At 42.3% G+C, this 25461-nt stretch overlaps 1 protein-coding gene across 1 annotated transcript; it reads right to left on the reverse strand.

Moving 5' to 3' along the window:
- Nucleotides 1-1509: 1509 nt before the first annotated feature.
- On the reverse strand, nucleotides 1510-2259 carry LOC122079815 (L10-interacting MYB domain-containing protein-like). The gene is made up of 2 exons (XM_042646544.1): nucleotides 1945-2259; nucleotides 1510-1866 (listed from the first exon to the last, which is right to left on the reverse strand). Exons 1-2 carry the CDS (start codon nucleotides 2257-2259, stop codon nucleotides 1510-1512), a joined length of 672 nt encoding a protein of 223 aa, XP_042502478.1.
- Nucleotides 2260-25461: the final 23202 nt, after the last annotated feature.

A 25461-nucleotide genomic window follows, 5' to 3' on the forward strand; every position in this document is an offset into this window, starting at 1 on the left:
TATGAATACTACAAAATTCCAGGTTCCATTGTAAATAAAGTAAGAACCAATTAGTATCACATCTATTTACTGCAAATCTCAAATTAATTATAAGAAGAAAAAAAACAAGGAGAAGCTTCGTCAAAATACTTCATCAAAGTATTTCCATCAAAATACTTAAACACACTTTCTTCATATTGGTTGTAGTCTTTCCTTCACAGCTAATTCATTAGCAATGCATATCCTAACTTCATTCATCTCTCTTATTCGGTTAGTTTTACTAGATGAAGATAAAGAGCCATCATAGTGTTGATGATCTTCTGGTGGGTCCTTGTCATCGAGCCCAAATCCTGCAAACTCTTGATCTAGATGGGCTTCATCTCTTATATAGTTATGCAAGCCACAACATGCAATCACAATAGAACCTTGAGTTTCAAGGGGATAATCATTCATTTGCCTTAAAATCTTGAATTTATTTTTTAGGACTCCGAAAATGCGTTCAATGACATTTCTTAGAAATGAATGCCTATAGTTAAATAGCTCTCTAGCAGTTCTTGGACCACTTTCATCTCTCTATAACCTGGCAAATGATATCTCTCACCCTTGAACAGTGTTAAATAGCCAGTTTGATTTGCATATATGGAGTCTACGACATAATACTTGCATGTAGTTAATATTTTATAATATACAATGGTATGATTAGTATTATATGTGGCATTGAAGTATCGAATATTAATATAAGACTAAATTGTTAATACCAAAACATATAAGTTAAAATTTCACCTGGAGGTGGATGTGGGAAAAGTGGATTTTTTCTTGCTGATTCAAAGACTCTGCAGTCATTTGCACTTCCTTCCCATCTTGCATTCACATATGTAACGCGCATATGAATAGATGCACATCACATTTTGTGTTGTTATCCTTTTTGATTCCTGTAACGGGTTTGATATTCTCTTGGTACATTTGTATGAACCTGACTGCCATCAGTTGCACCTATGTAGTCCTATATCTCAAGTTTCACATGTTTTTGTTAGTTTAGTAATAAAATCTTTTGCTAAAAAATGAGCCATAATTTTATCTATTGATTACCTTAAAAAATAGCCAATACTTTGGATTTGAAGCTATCTCAATGGGGATATGATTGAATCTTGGTGGATTGATTCTTTCTTTTGTTAGTGAACGCATATCCTTCAACACTATCCCAAAATAATGGCTAATTGTCCAACCAGATCGCTGAAATCACTCTTGCACATCTCTATTGCTTACACCCTTTCCTAAAACAGTTTATTGTTTATCTGAAGATTGAGCAGTAAGATGATCTATAAACCACTTCCTTCTTTCAGGAAGTGTTGCACAGAATGACATCCTCCAATTAGGATCATTCCACATACACTCAGCTTTGAAATATATATCCTGTGGCAAATCAGGTATGGAGTCCAGCAAGCCTTGACAACCAACCACGCTATGATCAATTGTGGTAGGTTAATTAATACCACCACCAGCTATCGCTAATCCACAAGGTTGGTTAGATCATCTTGCAGATGTGATTTCTGGATTGACACCTAGCTCCATTCTCCAACTACAAAATTTATCGAGATTCGTCATTACACGATTCACATCTGTGGTTGAACTTTTTTTCCTAAGTCTAGTAGGAGTTCTGTCAAGCCTACGCTTTGAAGGTTTAGTCACCTCCAAATCCTCTTCTATGTCATCTAGATTCGTTTTAAGAGGTGTTTGTGGATCTTGGTTCATCTGTGTCTCACCAAAATCTTTCTCATCCCGATTAGTTTCCCTATCTCCACATGCATAGGAATCTCCAAATATCATCTGTAGCTCAGGCCAATGTGGTAACCCATTCCTCTTAAACTTCACCCACTCTGGATTTTCCTAAATAGTACAACACAACGTATGAGACTTTATAAATGTAAAATCAATTTTATAAGAATAATAGGAAATGTCGTTTACCTGTAAAGCATTTTCCCATACTTTATCATCTGTTGTCGCTGTCTTGGTGATTGGATTCCATCCAAAACCCGTAGTTTCCAGTAATTTCTTGAAATTTCTGTAGTCCGTATGCATTTTGTTCATCTTGTTCTGGAGTCGTTCTCTAGTAAATGTTTGACTCACAACTAACTCTAATCGCTCCTTAATATCAGTCCAACTGCTTTTAATAAAAGTAGAATTAGTCTTATTTCCCTTTTTAATGTTGTCAATCATTAGTTTAACAAATTCATCAGCCTCAGCCTGGGTCCAGTTTACAGCCACCTGGTTATTAGCCATTGCAATATTTCTGCACTACAAACTACAATTTCAGATTTTCGCTATTAATATGTAAAGGGTAAATCCTATCTAGTTTACAAAGAGTAGCAGAAGACCAAAATATTCAAAGGCATGACATGCTTCCATTATAAAAGTAACCTAATGTTTAACAATAAGATGTGCAAGATTATAGGATTCCTAGACACAGTGCACACCAACAACGATATGTTCTCTAAATAAAAAAGAAAAATAGATTGTAGATATATCCCACATAAAGCAAAATTAACACGTAATTTCTAGACATAGTAACAGTGATGGGGCAGGTAAAATGGATAACCCCCTGGAACAGTAAGAATATTAACAATAATTTGTTTAACACTTGGACACCCAATCTGCAGCTAAAATACAAGTCTATAATCTATTTTTTGAGCTCGTTGTTTCAATAGGTGCCAAACAAAGAGTGAATTCTCTAGCTTTTTCAAATACCAGAGATATCCCTAGTATCAATTGACTGGTCTCAATTAAATCCAATTAATGTTGCTTAGGTTCCCAATTACAATTGATCAGGTCTTATCTATGTTGTACTACTCTAAACATAGCTATCAATGCATCATCTAGGCATCCAGCCTGAACTGTCACTTTGATCACCTAAACAGATGCCTTAATTTTTAACCATCCTCCATCACCTAGTAGGAGACTGAATAGTTGTTTAATATCATTACATCATGTCAAGAAGTAGGGACTCTGATAAAGTAGTTGGCTTTATACCAAATTTATTAAAAACAAAAGCCTACAGGTTTAGAAGGGAAAACTTAAAAGTAATATTGTAGAGCAGTGCTCCCTAAATCCGATTTATTGACCAGTTGGTTCAGTTTGGTCATGCAGGGTCCAAATCGGCAAGGGTGGATGTAGGTACCCTATGGTGTATGACAGCAAGGGTGACATCAAATGCGGGATGGTCAGAGAAGATTAAGCCAGTGCCCGATGTGGTTCGCATGCCTAAGCCATGCCCTTGCACATTGTAGACACCTAATTTTATCACCTTCCTCCAGCTATGATGAAATGCGGATCTTGGACGTGACTTTCGACTTCTGATCAATAGAGATGATGATGGAAACATTCCCCTACCTGAAACCCTAGAAACCCCCGCGCAGAAGAGAAGAGGGTCTAATTTTGACTTTTTATATATGAACGAATCTGGTTAATATGACCACACAGATGGATAGTGCTCGAAAATACAATTTTGACAATATATAGTACGTAAAAATTGGACCGTCGGATCTCCTTCGATCATCCTTAAAAAATTACATTTTTTTGTACATATGCCGTGCACACTGAAAAGCCTGCTGGAAACCTGAAAAAATCCCCTACCTACCCAAACACCCTAAAATTCATCCCCTATCTACCCAGATAACCTATAAACATTCCCCTACCTGAAACCCTGGAAACCCTTGCACGGGAGAGAAGAGGGTCCAATTTTGACCTTTTATATACGAAGGAATCCAATCAAGATGATCGTATGGATGGACAGTGCTAAAAAATATGATTCTAATGATATATGGGGCATCAAAATCAGACCGACGGATCTCTCGCGACTGTCACCAAAAAAATCCATGATCACGTGCATTGGCTAGCAGGCTAGTCCCCATGCGTGCCCGTTGCCCATGGCCGCAGCACATGGCTATTGCCCATGGGCTGTAGCACATGGTGTAATCCAACCCGCACCCCTGCCTAGCCTGGCTCGTGCCCCCATGTGCCCATGCCCCTACCCTGCCAGGCTCACACCCCCACCCAACTAGGCCTACGCCCCCGCTGCACACCTGTGCTCGTAAGCCGACAGGCCAACCCGTACACCTGCGTGTGCTGGCTGCTGCCTAGCCTGCCTGTCTACTACCCATGCCCACGCCCCCTTTGCCCTGCTTGCCTGGTGGCCATGCCTGCACCTTTGCCAGCTACTACCCATGGCCGCAGTCTATGCTAGCTGCCTATGCCATGGTGCCATGCTATGTGTTGCGCACCCACATGCCACTACCCGTGTGCCATGCACCACACACCCACATGCCACTACCCGTGTGCCATACACCGCACACATATGACATTGCCCGCATTGCTTGTCCTCCTATACTGACCATGCCCCGTGCACTTCAGCCCAATCTTGCACGCCACCGGCAATGGCTGAGATTGGTTTTCCGTTGACCTGGTGGGTGAAGAGATTCACTCTTCACCCACTTGAGACCAAAATCTCACTTTTTTGGCTAAGGATTCTCTTTCCTAAAAACCCTCTTTTACCCATTGGATAAAATCCCGTTTCACCCATTTTAGTCTAAGAACCACTTTTGTCCATTAGATAAAAGTCTGCTACACCCATTTTAGTCCAAGAACCCTCTTCTGTCCATTGGGTATCTGAAAAACCTATAAATACTCCCCCTCCTTCGGATTTTACATAGCAAAACAACCCCACCTCACTCCATAGTAGTGAAGCTCTACCCTCTCTCCTCCCCTCCCCCCTTGAGTTTCTTTGGGTCTTCGGAGCGATCTTCGTCAAGATCCAAAATCTTGTTCGGATCTTCGAAATGTTCTTTGGGACTTTAAAGATCTTTAATCCAAGTTCTTAGTCCAATCCAATTTTTACCAAAAGTAGTGTGTTCTTCAACCCCCTCCTTTGAGTGTTTTTGAGTTTTACCAGAAATAGAAACCCCCCTTGAGGTTCTTCGGGTCTACGAAGAGATCCTTGTCAAGATCCGGAACTCTGTTCCGATCTTCAAAGTGTTCTTCAGGGCTTTGGGGATCTTCAATCCATTTTTAGGTTAATCTGTTTCTTTCCAAAATAGCAGCTCCTAGCGGAAGCCCTATCCGAGTGCCCCTAGAATCTTTCCAGAAATAGCCATCCCCAGCAGAAGCTCTGCTGGAGTGCCACCACAGCCTAGTCCTCCCCTAGCCTATCACCAACAGAAGCTCTACCGGACTGCCACCTCATCCTAAGCCTAGGAATTGCCTTCCCTAGCCAAAGCTCTATCTAAATCCAAATCTGAAAATAGCCTTCCCTAGCAAAAACTCTATCAGAATCCAAATTCGAAAGAAACCGTTCCTAGCCGAAACCCTGTCAGAATACCATCACAATCAAAGAAAGGAAGTTGGAGGTCAATGCCATCTTCCCCTAAGCCAGGAGAATCCGAAAGACTGTCTGAGCCAGTACAAATCAGAGGCCCACCCCTCTTGACCTGAAACAGGGGTTAACTTCAGGTACAGTTTCTCAACCCCATTATCATCATGTAGACTTTATATAGACCTTGTTTTAGTGTATATAGTAGTTTGAATTCAATTAATGTATATATGTGTAATAAATTAGTCATGCATATGGAATAGTAATAATTCTGAAAAATGTTCGTTCTTAAGTATTTAGTAAGAAGACTGGTCGAACTGGGTAGATTGGGTGCCTAACACCTTCCCAATTCGACAACCTGACACTTACCTTAAATCTTTGGACCAGACTAGATTTCGGGCACTTTCCTTAGGAATTGGGCCCACCCCCGGGTCCTAGGCCCATAACCCTAGGTGGCTACTCCAAACCCCCATTTGTATGATCCCGATCCCTGTATTGGACCATCATCAAACCCTTGTCTCAAATGATGAATTTTAAGCTCTTGTGAAATAGGCCCCCACGTGTCTTTAACTGGTGATACGGCTGTGCGGGGCCTGCAAGCTAAGCACACATGACACACCCCCTCCCTCACATGAAAGAGAAAGAGAGGAGAGAGGATGGGATGCAAGTCCATTTTTGGCCGTTACCCTCACAGTGGCGACTCCACTAGGGATAAATGTTAAGCTTCTGATACTAGATGCTACCTTTAAATGCAAGAACATTTTCCACCACATTTGTTTGAAAACGTGTTTGGCTAACCCTATGTTTGTAATTATATTCGCTAACCGCATCATGCATCGTGCTTGAAGTGAAATAATTTGGCGAGGGACTCCCTATCATGCCCGCACCCTCAGGGAGGTCAGTGCATGTCATGGAGAGTACTCTGAGAACACATGATACCCGCTTCCTATACAAGAGTGAAAGTTATTGTCAAACAACGAGGATGTTATAATTGTGCCAGCACCACGAAGAGGTTCACGCACTTTATGACATTTTGAGATCGAATGCATCATCAAATGGCGAAGATGTCCGTAATTATGCCAGCACCCTCAGGGAAGTCTGTGCACTTTATGGCATTTTGAGATCGAATGATGGTTACCCTACATTACATTTTTTCACACAATCATAAGCGGTTCTACCACCCTGTGGCCAATTGCTTAACCTCGTGTGTAGTCCCGAGTAATGGGCAAGGAAGTCACCCCCTTGATCTCGTACCTACGGGTATGTCAAAAGGATCACGTACCTTGCGTATATAGATCCTGTCAAGGAAGCCTTATCGGTCCTATTGCATCCACCGCATGCTCGCATTATGTAAAAAATAGATGAAGAAGCTAGGAGCGCCACAAGCTAATTATAGAACTTGTTTGTGGTCTTGAAAAGGAATGTTCCTATATTATATTCCCATTATAAAGAATTGTTTTCCTACGTGGGTTTCGGATAAAAGGTGTCCCTCCTCCTTAAGGAAAAAGTCCAGATATGTGACTCAGGGGTAATCTCGTTGGAGTCACGTCAAGTCCCAAGAAGTCCCGAGAAAATCAGGAGGAAGGACACCTAATGGGAAAAAGTGTAAGAAAAACATGACTTTATTACATGGAATGTCTTATGGGAATATTCTTGACAAGCCATTTGTATGACTCTCCCACTTATGATATCGAGTGGACTAGGGGCATCAAACCTTATCCACCCCCTATCATTAAGTGGACTAACTTTAGATGGATCATTGGTTGTTAATTTAGTGAATGTGTGAACAAAGGGTTGGGAATTTAAGAATCCTAAAAAATGCCACTTTTGGTTCAAGCACAATTCCACACCTCAAGTATTCTCCGCGGTCCCTTTGGATACGTTAAGGTAATCGATTAACTCGCCTAAGTCCAGTGTCACCTCCGTCATCTCTCTAAGATTGTCTAATACTAAGTGATTACAGCCCAGTTAGTATGGATCCACACGACTCTGAATCACCGAACAAGCTTGGGTCAATCCCGTGGAGACCTTGTAGACAGAAATGGTTAAAGTCAAGAGAGGGATAACTCAGATATTGCATGCACTTCAGAATCCTCCCAGAATTGGTCCCAAGAATGAGCCGGCATCGACGACGGGAGATGTGGATCAAAATAGAGCTATAGGCTATTGTGGGAACTCTTCTCGAGTTGACTCAGTAGAACCGAAGCAAGTCAGGCCAACCGGTCAAAGAGGATCTTCACCTTCCCATCCAAATGGTCAATGAGGGGTCTATTCCAGGGTCCCTCCTCCCAGGGTAGTGATTGAAGATGAGGAAGAGGAATTTGTAGCACACGTTCAAATGGAACCTCCAGAAATGGACAGAGAAAGGAAAGTCAGGGAGCAATTAGAAAAGTCAAAAAATATGTTCCGAGCAGGGAAGAGTTCAGAAAGCCAAACAATAGTGTCAGATGAAATGAGTTTCTTTTATGGGGCAAGGATTTTCGAGAAATTCTAGTGGCAGACCGACAGGATTGATGGGTCAGGAGACCCGAAAGCTCATCCCAAAGTCTTCCTCAGCATCGCCAAGTCGTGGCAACTTACAAATAACCAGATGGGGCAAGCCTTCTTACTAATCCTATCAGGACCAGCACTAAGGTGGGTCACACAGTTGGAGTCATCCTAAACTCAAAATTGGACAACAGTGGTGAAAGCCTTCACCAAGCAGTACTCATACAACACTGAAGTGGATGTGAAACATTGAGAGCTTGAGACATTAAGACAACAACCTAGAGAAGGATTCATCGCCTTCTTAATGAGGTTTAGAGATAAGGCCGCTAAAATGACAGATCGGCCTTCAGAAGAAAAGCAAGTGGAGATGTTGATAGAGAACTTGTCAAAGTGCTATTATGATGTTCTTTACTATCCACATCTACAAACTTTTGGTGCCTTAATAGCCACTGGCACATGGGTGGAGAACAGAATTCTGAGAGAGGCCCAGTATCAAGGATCCTCCTAAGATGCAAGTAAGAACACCCGAGTCAGACGTGGAAAGAGTCTGAAAACTAATATGGTGAGTGCAGTTCAGCAGTCAGGCTCACTAGCCACTTCTTCACAACCATTCATAATACAAGCAAATGCACCCTCCCAGAAGGTCCCATGTCTAAGAAGGCAGTTTTCTGATTTAGGAATGCTCGTGATGCTAGCATATGAGAAGTTAAAGAAACAGGGATTGCTAGGGACACTGACTCCAAGAGTGATCAGCAACCCTCCTCCAACTTGGTATAGGGATCACGAATATTGTGCTTACTACACTCAAAAGGGGCACAACACTTAAAGGTGTTTGGGTTTACAACATGTAATCCAAAACTTGGTAGATAACGGGACCATTGAAGTCAAGGTTAAGTAATACCGCTTTCTGTTCGTTCAGTCACCTCACTAACTCCGTGTAGGAGCCCTCCTGAACTCGTTGACTTTGTTTACTGCTAACGAAATACCGACTAATGGACGAAGGACCTATAGCTAGGATTAGACCACACAACGTGCTATGAGATGAGACCGAGACTAGAGGTTCCAACTCCAAACCCTAAGAGAAGAGCCCCCCCTGTACAATAATCTCCCCGACAGTACAATAATCTAAGGTCAAGCAATCTCCCAATGTAAACACCAATTCACTCCCTGATCATGTGAACAATCTAGAGGAAGAAGCCACAGAGAGTTACCCCACTCAACTCATTATACATAGAGCTCGAAAGAATCATATGAATGCCTGCGCTTAGAGGAAACTCATGAGTCAAAGGGCTGGAGTCATGAGGACTCTCAAAAGAAGAGAATCATCAGAAGAAGAATCAGAAGATTAGACGCTTGCCATTCATCCTTCCTCATCAACAAAATAATCCACCGCATCACATTACCAACCCTCACCATACCTTCCACCTTCACCATATTATCAGCCTCTGCCATATCATCAACCTAACCCCCACCATCAAAGTGAACGAACCTCCTTATCCTATCACCCCCAATCTTCATATCCTACCTCTCACATTACATCATCTTCATATCATCCCACTTCTTATCCCTCATCACCCTCATACCAATCCCATTCTCAGGGTTTGGTATATTACCGAAGAGAAGGATGGACGGATGGGTACAATTGGAAGGATATGCTTGCACTACCAGACTCCCAAAAGATGACCTCATCAATAGGATCAGTGAATCCTTTAGGAGAAGACCGGGAGAGTGATCCCACTTCTCTAATTCAGTCCGCTGTATCTTTAGATGATAATCCAGAAGTAATTGGAGAGGTTACAGTTGATCTTCTCAGAGCAGTAACCACATTGGGCATAGGGGAGTAGATCAAAGAGTACACCTCCTTAATCCACATAGGGAGTGACACAGAGGATGATGAGTCTGGACTGCTCTAACTTTGAGCCATTGATGTCAAGATCAACCCTATGAAAATCTTTCGGTCCATACACTCTGAATACTACGAGCGTTTGGATGTCGTCGAATTTGATGGTCCAGAAGAATCTGATGAAGAACCAAGTGAGGGGGAAATCAGTGAAGAAGAGGATGATGATGACGACGACGATGAGGATGAGGATGAGAATGAAGATGAGAAGGATGGAGATGACTTTGATTCTCAAGAGGATGATGGGAATTTAGACTAGGATGACTACCAAGGGCCTTGTATAATGTCTATGATGATGAGTCAAAATACTACTCACCCAAACATCCGATATGTTTCTCAGTCTATGCCATTGGTGGTGATGATTTGATAGATGATCTAACAGGTGGCATTTAGCCTTCCCTCTACATTGGAGGAGATGATTTTACGTCAAATTCAAAAAGTGATGAAGGATCTGGAGAGCCGATGCAAGTTTATCTAGATGAGCCAGAATCTGTATTACAAATGGAAGAAAAGTTGTGTGAAGTGTACTCCACTACCTTAAAGTTATAGGAAAGAGTGAAGGAAATTGACAACATACTGGGTGAAGTAACTGTCGGTGACCGTTACTACCGTGAGAAGTTGGATGATCTAGAGGAAATAGGGCCAGATGACATATTCTCAAAGACAGTAGATGCTGCATTCCAACAGCTTTCTAATTCAGTCAAAAAGCTATGAGCTAGGGTTGTGGATATTTGTGGGGGAGCTCGACTTCCCACCCCAAGCAAGAAGGGAGAATCATAAGAAGAGGATGACACCATGGTAGGGATAATCACCATAACCAATAGTGATGATGAAGATTGTTATCCCATAGAGATTATTGTGAAAAAACTTGTCAACGTGATGGAAACTAAAAGTGGGAAAGACTACAAGGGCAAGGCTCTAGCAGTAGAATAGCCAAGGGCTAACGAGGTCAAAACTAGCAGCGTGAAGAAAGAGCCATAGAACCCAGTCTTGGCTCAACTCAAGAAGTCCCAAGCAAACATCTCAATTTGGGGATTATTCATGGCATCCCCCTCGCACCGTGAAGCAGTCTTAAACTCCTTCACTAATGTGTAGGTGCCGATCGAGATAAATCCAACACATATCCCACATATAGTAGGGGCAACATATGTAGTGTAATCTCTGATGTTCTCAGATTCAGAGCTTCCCAAAGGAGACTAACACAATCAAGCTCTCCACATCATAGTAGAATGCCTTGACAAAGTGGTTCCCCAGGTTCTTGTTGACAACGGGTCCACTTTGAATGTGCTACCATTGAGATCGATAAAGAGTATTGGCATCAACTAGAAAGAAATGAGGCCAACCACCTAAACTATATGGGCATATGATAATACCAAGAGGAAGATCCTTGGCATCATTACCCTTGCCGTAAAAATTGGCCCTATGAAGTTTGATATTGATTTCCAAGTCATTGATATACCGATAACTTTTAACATGCTCTTGGGAAGACCTTGGTTGCATCCTGTGAAGGTAGTGTCCTCTAATCTCCATCAAAAAATGAAATTCATTCATAAGGGAAAGGTGGTCACAGTAGCTGGAGATCCCAAAGTGGTTAACATTTTGGCCAATATTGAAAATGGGGAAGAACAAGACCAGGAAGTCCAACTGAGTGGTTTTGAATTAGACATAACTTGTGTAGCCATTGTCAAAGAAGGGCCAAAGGAGGAAGTCCAAGCTAACTGTGAAGCCATCTGGAGTCCTCCAGTGAATCAGATGATGAAGAACATACAATATTTTCCTGGCATGGGACTAGGGAAATATCATCAAGGAGTTCCAAAGCAGCCTAGTTTGGTGGTGAACAAAGGAAAGAATGGTCTCGGGTACACTCCTCCGACCACTAAGGGGTAGAAAGTGCTCAAGATGACTAGGAAGATCTCTGTCTCGTACTACCCTACTCTAAATGGGTATTTTGTAAAAGAAGGAGAGGATTTCCCCTTTTATGAAAATGTGGAGCCCTAATTTGATGAAACCGCCGCAAAGATGCAACCAGGATTTGAAGTATTTTTCTAAGACGAGTTCGACTGGTGACTCATGAAGTAGAATAATAGAAAATGCTGGTCAATGAAAGTGATCAAAACAGTTACATCACCGGGATAGCAGAAATTACACTGATTGAGCCTAGGTCTTCCTCTGGTGATCCTACAACATTGATCCAATCAAAGGAGGCACTAAGTCCTTAAGTCCTCCTGAAAAGAGAATGGGAAAAGAAGATAAGGCTCACCTAGAGTTTGCCACTTCCCATTGATTTGAAAGGCTACATTTGCTCCCTCCCATAAGATCCAAGAGCTCAAGAGCTTCCCATGGCGTTCCTCAACAGGCTCGAAAAGATGGACTTCATTGAAAAGGGATTGTGTAGTCTCCACCAATCTTCACCCCTCAAAAAGTTCAGCTTCTGAGAGTACGAGATTGACTATCTGGTATTTGTGAAGAAGTGGGCACCTATCTAGAAGAATCGTTATGCCACTGAAGAAGTGGTAGCAACTTTCTCAGAAGGAGAAGAAGGCCTTTTTCCACACCTTCTCATCCATCAAGCCATTGAACCGCTCCTGAACTGGATAAGCATTGGAGAAAACTTCAAGTTTACTCATGCTATTGAGTCAACTAGCCTAAATACCCCTGGCTAAAGCATTAAGCCAGTTATCAAGTCTGTAGTCGAGTCTGTTGTTTATGATTTTATGTCGGCCTCCTCTCTTGAGGAGAGTCCAGAGTCCTTGTATGTCGAGTATATTACTCCTTCTTTCATGAATGAAATTTTTGATTCTGAGTATAACTTGCCTCCTTTTTCTGATGATGATCTTAATAAATATCAAGAATCAATAAAACAATGCAAACTAAAGAAAGCCCAACCCATCCGTGAGGATACTTGGCTTATTAATCTAGGAACCAACCAATGCCTTCGAGAGGTAAAAATTGGCATTACCTTTGATGATGAAGAAGTTGAACAAATGATTAGTCTTCTAAAGGAACTCGTTGAGGTCTTTGCTTGGTCTTATGAGGATATGCCTGGTATCGACCCCAACATCATGCAGCATCAATTTCCGACTTACCCTGGGACAAAGTTAGTAAAATAGAGGCCCCGAAGAATGCGGCTAGAATGGAGTGAGAAGATCAAAGAAGAAGTTGTGAAGTAACGGAATGCAGGATTTCTACAAGTGGTGAAATACCCCCAATGGTTGGCCAACATTGTGCCAGTACCGAAGAAAGATGGAAAGGAACGAATGTGTGTGGACTTCCGAGATTATAACAAAGTGAGACCTAAAGATGACTTCCCATTACCTCACATTGATGTATTGGTGTATAACTTTGTTATCATTTATGGATGGATTCTCAGGATATAACCAAATAACAATGCACCCAGAAGATCTTGAGAAGACAGCCATCACCACTCCGTGGGGAACCTATTGTCACAAGGTGATGCCTTTTGGATTGAAGAACGCCCAAGGAAACTTATCAGAGAGCGACTATGGCCATATTGCATGACATGATGAACAAAGATGTGGAAGTCTACGTGGATGACATGATAGTAAAGTTGAAAGATCGATAGGGACATATTCCCGCGCTAAGGTGTTACTTTGAAAGAATCAAGAAGTATCAGCTGAAATTGAACCCTCAGAAGTGTGTATTTGGGGCAACAGTAGGACAATTGTTAGGTTTCTTGGTGAGTGAAAGAGACATTGAAGTCGACCGTATCAAGATCAAGGCAATTCAGAAAATGCCCACGCCTCGGACTGAGAAGCAAATACGAGGATTTTTGGGTCACATCCAGTATATTAGCAGATTCATAACTCAATTGACTACAATCTGTGATCCAATTTTCAAGCTGCTGGAGAAGGATCAGCCCACTGAATGGAATGATCAATGCCAAAAAGCTTTTGACAAAATCAAAGGATATCTCATGAACCCACTAGTATTGACACCGCCGGTGGAAGGTGAACCACTTCTCCTGTACTTATCCATGGGAGAATATTCCATGGGCTCTTTGCTGGCACAGAAGGAGAAGAAAGAAGGGGTAGAACATGCTATATACTACCTTAGTAAAAAATTCTTGGAATATAAGACATGGTACACATCTTTAGCAAGAACCTGTGCTGTGTTGATTTGAGCAACGAAGAGGTTGCGACACTACATGGTTTCCTATCCAGTGCACTTGATCCCAAGAATGGATCCCACCAAATACCTCTTCGAGAAACCAGCCCTAACAGGAAGGATGGCCCGTTAGTTGATTTTTCTATTAGAGTTTGACATCACCTATGTTACTTAGAAATTTATCAAGGGGCAAGTCATAGCCGATCATTTGACTGCCCACCCTATAGAAGATGGAAGATCCTTAGATGATGCCGTTCCCAATGAAGGAATCGCAGTGATAGAGCAAGAAGACACAGTTAATGAATGGAAGTTATTCTTCGGTAGAGCAGCCAATCAGAAGGGATGTGCTGTGGGAATATTGCTTGTCACTCCTGATGGCCTTTATTTGCCTTCATCATTCTACCTTGATTACCCCTATACCAGCAATGTTACTGAATATAAAGCTTATGCTTTGGGGCTCAAAACTGCTTTGACCATTGGGGTTTAAAGGATCAAGGTGTATGGAGATTCATGCATTGTCATTTGTCAGACGCAGGGAAAGTGTAAAACTAGAGATGAAAAGCTGAAGCCACATCAAGAACATCTAGAAAGGTGATTGAACACTTTGAGAAGATCTTATTCGAATACTTCTAGAGAGATAACAACAGGTTTGTTGATGCCCTTACAACCTTGGCTTCCATAGTAGAATGCAACCCTATAGCTATGGTCCGACCATTCTTGGCAGAACAAAGAAGCATGCCTATTTATCAGAATTCAGTGAATTCTCTCACTATGGATGGTGGATCTTGGTTCGCTCACATAGTGGATTTCAACAGGGAAAGAAAGTACATGGTTAAAGCAACTGATAGAGAAAAGAAGTTTTTGAGGATATATGCCACCCAGTTTATTCTTCAAGAGTATTTGTTATACAAGAGATCCTATGACGGGATATAGTTGTTTTGTGTGGATGAAGAACAAGCTACAACCATCATAAAGGAAATTCATCAAGGTCTTTGTGGACCCCACATGAATGCCAAGATGTTATCTAAGAAGATCCTCAAGCTGAAATATTACTGAAACACAATGGAAGCAGATTGTATGGATTTTGTCAAGAAATGCCACAAGTGTTAGATATTCGCTAACATCATATATATCTCACCAACAAAGTTGCATTCGCTCAGTTCACCTTGACCATTCTCTACTGGGGCCATAGACATCATTGGGAAGATCAACCCCAAAGCATCCAATGGTCACAAGTTCATCTTGGTAGCCATTGATTATTTCACCAAGTGGTAGAAGCTTAGTCCTATACGGTCCTCACGTCTGCTAAGGTAGCCAAATTCATCCAAGAAAATATCACTTCCCGATATGGAGTACCTCAAGAATTGATATCAGATTAGGGATCTCATTTTTTAGGCAAGACAAACAAAATCTGCACAAAGTTTGGTATTAGAAGACATCACTCTACCATTTACAGGCCACAGACCAATGGGGCAGTGGAAGCAGCCAACAAGAACATCAAGGTCATCCTGCAGAAAATGACGGAAACACACAAGGATTGTGCTGATAATTACCCCTTGCATTATGGGCATACCAGACTTCTGTACAATCCTCGACAGGGGCAACACCTTTCTCTTTTGTATATGGGGTTGAGGTAGTTTTACCTATGGAAATCCTAGTGCCATCCCTAAGGGTACTTCTTGATAGTCAGCTACCTGAAGGAGAGTCGGTGAAGGCCAGACATGACGAGCTTAATTTTTTTTATGAAAGGCGTATGAAAGCCATGGATAATCTGAAAAAGTATCAACTGAGAATGGCCAGTGCCTTTAACAAAAATGTGAAGCCCCGCCACATAGAGGAAGGGGAACTTGTTCTTTGAGAACAAAGAGCCCCAATTCATGACCCAAGAGAAAAATTCAGGCCTAACTAGAGTGGCCCATTCACTGTTAAAGAAATTCTACTAAGCAATGCCGTGAAACTCATAGACCACAACGGCGAAGAAATACTTGGATTGGTCAACATGGATCAACTCAAGAAATATTATGTCTGAAAAGAAAAATAGTTTGAACTACGTCAAACCTGATTCCTTTCAAGCGATACATAAGCAACTTGACTTATGCAAGTGCGGTCTTAACCAACTAAAGGCAATAAATTGGTTCCTCGATTAATAATCAAAGTATATTAAAAGTTCGTCATAGTTTGTGTCCCCCAAGAATCACCATTTGGCATAAAAGGCCATTAGGTATCTGTCATCCACCCATTGGCCCGTCACTTCTTATCTAGGATTCTATCCCCCAAGAATCGTCATTTGGCATAAAAGGTCATTAAGTATCTGTCATCCACCCATTGATCCATTAACTCTTATCCAGGATTCCACCCCCTAAAAGAAAATCACCCCCCGGCATCAGTTTATCAAGGCTTGTTTATTCCCTACCCTTGATCAGTCAAAGTAAAAAAAAAAAAGAGCTTGATGCAACAGTGGTAAAGGCTTGTTTGAGTCATTAGCTAATGAGTAATGTTTTGATAAATCATCATATCTCTTTGTTTGTGATGGTTTCAGAAAAATTCATAGGCTCATTGGATGAGACATTAAGGAAATGGACCTTAGACATGAGTATAAGGGCACCAGGATTGTTGGAATCCTTGAATGTGTCAGTTCTTGATCGGATTGGATGTGTGAAGCTACATCACCAATTACTCTGGTAGGTGCCTCAACACTGGGATGCCAACCTGCATATATTTTAGTTTGGATTAGTAGAGATCTACCCAACTCTCAAAGAATTCTAGGTTTGTATGTTATCTCCACCCAAAGGTAGTTTGCTCCAACCATCTTTGAAGAAAGATTACTCAGAGGAAATTTAGGACTTCTTCAGATGGAAAGAAGAGGAAGTGAAGCAATTTGTTAGGTATGGGAAGATCGACATTCTGAAGGTGGCCCAGATCTTCATCCAATATCTACCAATGGGAGGAATTCATCAACAGAGATCATAAGATGCTTATTTACTTTGCATGATAGCTCATTATGTTCTTCACACTCCCAGACGTGGTGCACCATCCGTTCTGATTGAGGTGGTAAAACAGTTGAAGAAAGGAGGTGACATCATCCCTACTATTTTTGCAGAAATATTCAAGGGATTCGATGACATGAGCCATGGCCACAGATTTGGACTAGATCATTATCAAGGGAGATCTGCCATTTTTTAGATTTGGCTCTTCGAGAAATTGAAGTTAACCAAACCATTAAAAGGAGGCCCACTCGGAGCTCTTTACTACCAGGACAAGAGGGAAGTTTTGAAATTCAACCTTATCATTGATTGGGAGAGGTACCTGAAGGAAAGGATTGTGCAAGATATCGCATAGAGGTGCCCAGGGAGGCTACAGGAAGATTTTATGATGAAGACCCCTGGCTACAATTATGTCAGGTTGATTGGATTGACTCACACATCCTTTTATTTGCCTACATACATTAATTGACAATATGGGCTCGAGGTGACTGACCTAGAGGAGTTAGTGAACTTTCACCCCCCTCAAGAATTTTCTTCTCACCTTTTTACTCACCTATCCTGTCTATGGTAGGAAAATTGTTCCCCTTTTTATGTAATTCACTTGGTAATAGAATGAGGAAGTATTTGGATTCTCGTGTTATTCTGATTATTCTAATTATGACTTGAGTTATGGAATTGATTATGCTAAACATTGCAAACAAACAAAAACAAAAGAAAGATTTTCTTTGTGTCAAAGATAGGTTTTCATTCATAAGATGCTAAAATGAACAAACAAGGGGAGGGAACAAGAAAAATGAAAATATACATGTGTTTATGTTTACAGGAAATACAGGAACAAATCCCTATGGGTTAAACGTCATCATCTGAACCGTACTCTGAATCATCCCCATGGAGTACCGGGGAACCCACGGATGCTAGTCCAGCCTGCTCTAGCCTCTGGGTCATGTCCTAAATCAGTACATCCTGTCGTACGATTTCCCGCTCATTGGAACTAACTTGGCTCTCCAAGGTGGCAATCCTCCCATCCTAAGGAATATAAGAAAGAATGAAGAAGAAGAATAATGAAAGAAGAAGGGAAAGAAGAAAATGGGGAGAGTATAAAATACCTTGGCAACTATCACCTCGCACAGGCCGTAATGCATCCTCCTAATCTCATAATAGACCTCTGGGGACACCTGAGAAAGAGTATATCAGCCAGAGGAAGTCAAGAGTTAATTGAAGGATGATTAGATACTCACATAATCATAAGGAATGGGTAGCCCAAGGGAAGCATCTACATCTGTTATCCGCTCTAGAAGATAAGGGAGGTAGGGGTTGGACGCATTGGGGTAGTTCCAAGAAAGGAAGCCACGGAAGGGGATGCTAGCAACTCTGAGAGATCCACCTGCACTGGTAGAGGATCCTGCTTGTGAAGGATCAACAACACTGGCATACGACTAAATAGTAGAAGGATCTACACGTCGCACTCTCCCCTGAAGGAACATCAGTCAAGACCAAAACAAGAAAGAATTTGAAGGAAATACTCAAGAAAGGAAGAAAGGGTAACATACCACTAGACCATCAGGAACAAGAGGGGTGCATACTGTCTCCTCCTCCAAGAAGGTTTTTTAGTCCTTATCCTGGCCAATAAATGAGTCATCCCATACTCTGCTAGCCAAACGCTCAATCTCGTCTGCTGGGATGATCTTTGGGCAGTGCATAGTGGGTGGAGGAAGACCAAGAGAGGGGTGTGGCTGGATATCCGACCACTGGGATACTACTCTCTCTCCCAAATACCCCAAACAAGGACTCAGTTCTCGGACAAATGCCTAGCCAACGCAGCTCCTTCAAAATCGAAAAATACGAGGCAATGGAATGGTCTCCATGTAACCTGAAAATCCGAAGAAAAGTAAGTACAACATAAGATAAAAGGAATTTCAGAGTCAAACATGGCATACCTCAGTGAGATCATTCAAAAGAGAATAAGCGGTGGTCCCCGGAGGATGGCGCCGAGCCTTGATCACCCAATTATCTCCCCACCTCATGGCTATAGGGAAGAAGAATGCCTGAGGTTCCCTCAGTCTGGGAGCTATGATCCCCAAGTGCTTAAGGCACCAAGGTTGTTTCAAGAAATTAAAGTAAGAAAGTGAAATCCAAATGAATGAAAGGAAATGGGTACAAGAAGGAAAGTTACCTGGAGGATGAAGCCCGCTCCCTTGAGACCTCGGTCTCCATATGATAGCAAGTCTAGGGTCCACAGGAGATATACGAAAGCGACCCCACCCAAGTCCCAAGAATCTACTGCATGAAGATCTTGGAGGAAGAACACCAGGAGGATGTCTACTCCCCCTTGAAGGTCACTGAAAAGGCACTGACCCACAGGAAATAGCAAAAAAGAACGGGCCACCTGTGACATGTTGCCTAGGTTCTCCCCCAGGCCGACTTTCCACTATTGGGCACTCATCTTCCCTAGACGGATGTGTCTAGCCAGCCGCAATGGTAATGCCTGTCAAGTCTATGAACTCCTTGACCGTTAGAATCCTGGGTAGACCTATCCTGGGTAGGGTCATAGGTCTACCCCCAAATGGAATGCATGTCAATGTATAGAAACACAGGGGCTTGATGGTGATCTCGCCAGCAGGGAGATGAAAAGAATGAGTACTTGGCTACCACCACTCCATCAGGGCCGCCACCAGTGCCGGATTGAACTTTCGGTTCTCTATAAGGTCTAGCCGGCACAGGTAAGATGCATCAACCATCTCCTTCACTCTACGAGAAAGCATCCTATGCCATGACTAAACCATGTTTGGATGGCCATACAAGGCCAGGGTAGGTGGTTCCCTCACCTCATGCTAATGGAAATAAAGAATGTATAAAAAGAAAAATAACAAAAAGAAAAAACAGCATACAAGATAATAAAATAAAAAGAGAAAAACAAAACAAAAATAAAAGATGATCAAAATAATGAATAAAATATAAAGACTTACCCAAGAACCCCATACGGAGTTGCAGATGTGGTTTCAACTGCTATGAAGAGTCTACCCAGAGTACCAATCGGCCAGGCCCTCGTCCTTGTGGGAAGAATTGCTACAACTCTCCAGCTGGATTTCTCCAAAAGTCTTTCTCTTTCTCCCTTCAACCATATTTTCAAAAAATTGCAAGAAGTCCTAGAAAGTTTTCCAATTTGCAAGAGACCTAGAAAGTTTCCCAATTTGCATAAAATCCCACAAGAATACTAAATTCTCCAAAGGACTCCTCCCTCAAGAACAAGATGAAGATCTTCAAGAACTTTAAGAACGAGATGAAGATGAAGATTTTCAAGAACAAGATGAAAAACTTCAAGAACAAGAAGCAGAACTTCAAGAAAAACCTGAAAGCTCCAGAAACTCAAAACCCACTCACTTCACTCAGAAAAGTTAGAATGAGGAACGGACAAGGGGGACCATTTTATAGGAAAAAATTCGTTTTCCAAAAAAAAAAAATAATAAATAAGTAAAAATTTGAGATTCCAAATCCAACGTGCAAATCAAAGTTTCTTACTACCAAATACCAAATTCAAAATTATTTCGGTGGTAGTTGCAAATTATGTCACGTGGGAAGTAAAAAATTCAAAGGAAAGGTAGAAATTCATGTGGTAAGTGGAAATTATATCACATGAAAAAGAGGAAAGTAAAGGTCAAAATTCAAGATTAAAAATCAAGATTCCAAATCAAAAACAAAGAGTAAGATTCCAAATCAAAGAACAAAAAATCAAGAATCAAGGGAAAATCAAGAAGAGAAACAATTTCATTGACCTGGCCCCAGGTGGCACAATTTCATTGACCTGACCCCAGGTGGCCCAATTTCAGTGACCCGGCCCCAGGTGGCCCAATTTCTTTGTATCGACTCCAAGTGACCTGATCTCATAGACCAAATCCCTGAATTGTCACACGTGAAGCCCAACTAAGGAAAATCCAAGAATCAAATGTTTTTATTACAAGATTGGAAAAGCAACGAATTTCTCTCTTGTAACCATCAGTCCCAGATAGTCCAGATTGGTTCGAAAGACCCAACATGGAGACCACATTCCTTGAACTGGCACATGTGAAGCCCAGCTAAGGAAAAGTCAAAGATCAAAGTACTAACATTTTTTGCAGGATTGGAAGAGCAACGAATTCCTTTCTCACAATTGGAAGCCTAGGTAAGTCCTAAAACTCTAAAAAAGTTGAGAGATATTATCTGTCACATTTTTCAACTCCGTCATAAATGAGCAGGATGATGGCACTACATGCTCTGGCTGACAAAATGTGGTCATTCTTTTCTTTGTCCTTCGACTGTTGGCACATGCCTCGACCAAAGAGGGGCATTCTATAGACACCAAATTTTGTCACCTTCCTCCGATTATGATGAAATATGGATATTGGACTCAACTTCTGGCTTTCGATCAATAGAGATGATGATGAAAACATTCCCCTACCTGAAACCTTGGAAACCCCCTCGTGGAAGAGAAGAGCGTCAAATTTTGACTTTCTGTATATGAAGGAAGAGTCAACATGACTGTAAAGATGGATAGTGCTCAGAAATACGATTCTGATGATATATGGCACGTCAAAATTGGATTGTCGAATCTCCTGCAATCATCCCTAGAAAATTACATTTTTCCGTATGTATGCCGCGCACGTTGGCAAGCCAGCTAGAAACGTACCTGAAACCTAGGAAACCCTCACGTGGGAGAGAAGAGGGTCTAATTTTGAATTTTTATATACAAAGGAATCCATTCAAGATGACCATACGGATGGATAGTGCTCGAAAGTACGATTCTGATGATATATAGTACATTAAAATTGGATCGATGGATCTCATGCGATCGTTACCAGAAAAATCCACGCTGGCCAGCAGGCAAGTCGGCACGATTGCCCACTGCCCATGGCTGTAGCACATGGCTATTGTCCAAGGTTGCAGCACATGGCTGCTGCCCATGGGCTACAACACATGGTGCTAGCCAGCCCGCGCCTCTGCCTAGCCAGGCCCGTGCCCCCACACCCATGCACCCATGTCCCTGCACCCATGAGCCTATGACCCCACCTTACCAGGCCCTCACCCCCGCCCAACTAGGCCCAGGCCCCACGGACACCTGCACATGTTGGCCAGCAGGCCAGAATACCCACATGCCACTACCCGCATGCCATGCACAGCACACCCATGACATTGCCTGTATTGTCGATCCTCCTATACTAACCATGCCCTGTGTACTTCGGCCCAATCTTGTGCATCGCCGATAATGGCCGAGATTGGTTTCCCGCTGACCCAGTGGATGAAGAGATTCTCTCTTCACCCACTTGAGACCAAAATCCCACTTTTTGGGTAAGGACTCTCTTTCCCAAAAACCCTCTTTCACTCATTGGATAAAAGCCTATTTCACCCCTTTTAGTCCAAGACCCCTTTTGTCTATCGGATAAAAGCCCAGTTCACCCATTTTAGTCCCTCTTCTGCCCGTTTGGTAAAAATTCTCCTTCCTTCCCATTGGTTCGAAAAACCTATAAATACCCTGTCCTTTGGATCTTACACACCAAAACAACCCCACCTCACTCCATAGTAGTGAAGCTCAGCCCTCTCTCCTCCCTCCCCCTCTTGAGTTTCTTCGGGTCTTCGGAGCGATCTTCATCAAAATCTGAAATCTTGTTCAGATCTTCGAAGTGTTCTTCAAGACTTTGAAGATCTTAAATCCAAGTTCTTAGTCCAATCCAGTTTTTTTCCAAAAGTAGTGTGTTCTTCAATCCCCTCCTTTGAGTGTTCTTGAGTTTTACCAGAAATAGAAACCCCCTTGAGGTTCTTCGAGTCTACAAAGAGTTCTTTGTTAAGATACGAAACTCTGTTCGGATCTTCAAAGTGTTCTTCGGGACTTTGGGGATCTTCAATCCATTTTTAGGTCAATACGTTTCTTTCCAAACATAGTCGTTCCTAGCAGAAGCCCTGTCTGAGTTCCCCTAGAATCCATCCAAAAATAGTCATTCCTAGTAGAAGCTCTATTGGAGTGCTACCTCAGCCTAGCCCTCCCCTAGCCTATCCCCAGTGGAAGCTCTGCAAGAGTGCCACCTCATCCTAAGCCCGGGAGTAGCCTTCCCTAGCCAAAGCTCTATCCGAATCCAAATCCAAAAGAAATTGTTCCTAGCCGGAACACAATAGCCTGTAGCTCTATTTTGATCCACATCTCCCTTAGTCGATGCCGACTCATTCTTGGGACCAGTTCTGGGAGGGTTCTGAAGTGCATGCAATATCTGAGCTATCCCTCTCTTGACTTTAGCCATTTCTGTCTGCAAGGTCTCCACAGGATTGACCCAGGCTTGTTCGGGTGATTCAGAGTCGTGTGGATCCATACTAACTGGGCTGTAATCACTTGGTAGTAGACAATCTTAGAGAGATGACGGAGGTGACAAATCGATTACCTTAATGTATCCAAAGGGACCGCGGAGAATACTTGAGGTGTGGAATTGTGCTTGAACTAAAAGTGGAATTTTTTTAGGATTCTTAAATTCCCAACCCTTTGTTCACACATTCACTAAATTAACAACCAATGATCCATCTAAAGTTAGTCCACTTAATGATAGGGGGTGGATAGGGTTTGATGCCCCTAGTCCACTTGATATCATAAGTGGGAGAGTCATACAAATGGCTTGTCAAGAATATTCCCATAAGACATTCCATGTAATAAAGTCATGTTTTTCTTACACTTTTTCCCATTAGGTGTCCTTCCTCCTGATTTTCTCGGGACTTCTTGGGACTTGACGTGACTCCAACGAGATTACCCCTAAGTCACATATCTGGACTTTTTCCTTAAGGAGGAGGGACACCTTTTATCCGAAACCCACGTAGGAAAGCAATTCTTTATAATGGGAATATAATGTAGGAACATTTCTTTTCAAGACCACAAACAAGTTCTACAATTAGCTTGTGGCGCTCCTAGCTTCTTCATCTATTTTTTACATAATGCGAGCATGCGGTGGATGCAATAGGACCGATAAGGCTTCCTTGACAGGATCTATATACGCAAGGTACGTGATCCTTTTGACATACCCGTAGGTACGAGATCAAGGGGGTGACTCCTTGCCCATTACTCGGGACTACACACGAGGTTAAGCAATTGGCCACAGGGTGGTAGAACCGCTTATGATTGTGTGCAAAAATGTAATGTAGGGTAACCATCATTCGATCTCAAAATGCCATAAAGTGCACAGACTTCCCTGAGGGTGCTGGCATAATTACCGACATCTTTGCCGTTTGATGACGCATTTGATCTCAAAATGTCATAAAGTGCGTGGACCTCCCCGTGGTGCTGGCACAATTATAACATCCTTGTTGTTTGACAATAACTTTCACTCTTGTATAGGAAGCGGGTATCATATGTTCTCAGAGTACTCTCCATGACATGCACTGACCTCCCTGAGGGTGCGGGCATGATAGGGAGTCCCTCGCCAAATTATTTCACTTCAAGCACGATGCATGATGCGGTTAGCGAATATAATTACAAACATAGGGTTAGCCAAACACGTTTTCAAACAAATGTGGTGGAAAATGTTCTTGCATTTAAAGGTAGCATCTAGTATCAGAAGCTTAACATTTATCCCTAATGGAGTAGCCACTGTGAGGGTAACGGCAAAAAATGGACTTGTATCCCATCCTCTCTCCTCTCTTTCTCTTTCATGTGAGGGAGGGGGTGTGTTATGTGTGCTTAGCTTGCAGGCCCCGCACTGCCGTATCACCAGTTAAAGATACGTGGGGGCCTATTTCACAAGAGCTTAAAATTCATCATTTGAGACGAGGGTTTGATGATGGTCCAATACAGGGATCGGGATCATACAAATGGGGGTTTAGAGTAGCCACCTAGGGTTATGGGCCTAGGACCCGAGGGTGGGCCCAATTCCTAAGGAAAGTGCCCGAAATTTAGTCTGGTCCAGAGATTTAAGGTAAGTGTCAGGTTGTCAAATTGGGAAGGTGTTAGGCACCCAATCTACCCAGTTCGACCAGTCTTCTTACTAAATGCTTAAGAACGAATATTTTTCAGAATTATTACTATTCCATATGCATGACTAAGTTATCACACATATATACATTAATTGAATTCAAATTACTATATACACTAAAACAAGGTCTATATAAAGTCTACATGATGATAATGGGGTTGAGAAACTGTACCTGAAGTTAACCCCTGTTTCAGGTCAAGAGGGGTGGGCCTCTGATTTGTACTGGCTCAGACAGTCTTTCGGATTCTCCTGGCTTAGGTGAAGATGGCATTGACCTCCAACTTCCTTTCTTTGATTGTGATGGTATTCTGACAGGGTTTCGGCTAGGAACGGTTTCTTTCGAATTTGGATTCTGATAGAGTTTTTGCTAGGGAAGGCTATTTTCAGATTTGGATTTAGATAGAGCTTCGGCTAGGGAAGGCAATTCCTGGGCTTAGGATGAGGTGGCACTCCGGTAGAGCTTCTGTTGGTGATAGGCTAGGGGAGGACTAGGCTGTGGTGGCACTCCAGCAGAGCTTCTGCTGGGGATGGCTATTTCTGGAAAGATTCTAGGGGCACTCGGATAGGGCTTCCGCTAGGAGCGGCTATTTTGGAAAGAAACAGATTAACCTAAAAATGGATTGAAGATCCCCAAAGCCCTGAAGA

The sequence above is a fragment of the Macadamia integrifolia genome, chromosome 5 (genome assembly GCF_013358625.1).
Source record: "Macadamia integrifolia cultivar HAES 741 chromosome 5, SCU_Mint_v3, whole genome shotgun sequence".
Taxonomy (NCBI): domain Eukaryota; kingdom Viridiplantae; phylum Streptophyta; class Magnoliopsida; order Proteales; family Proteaceae; genus Macadamia; species Macadamia integrifolia.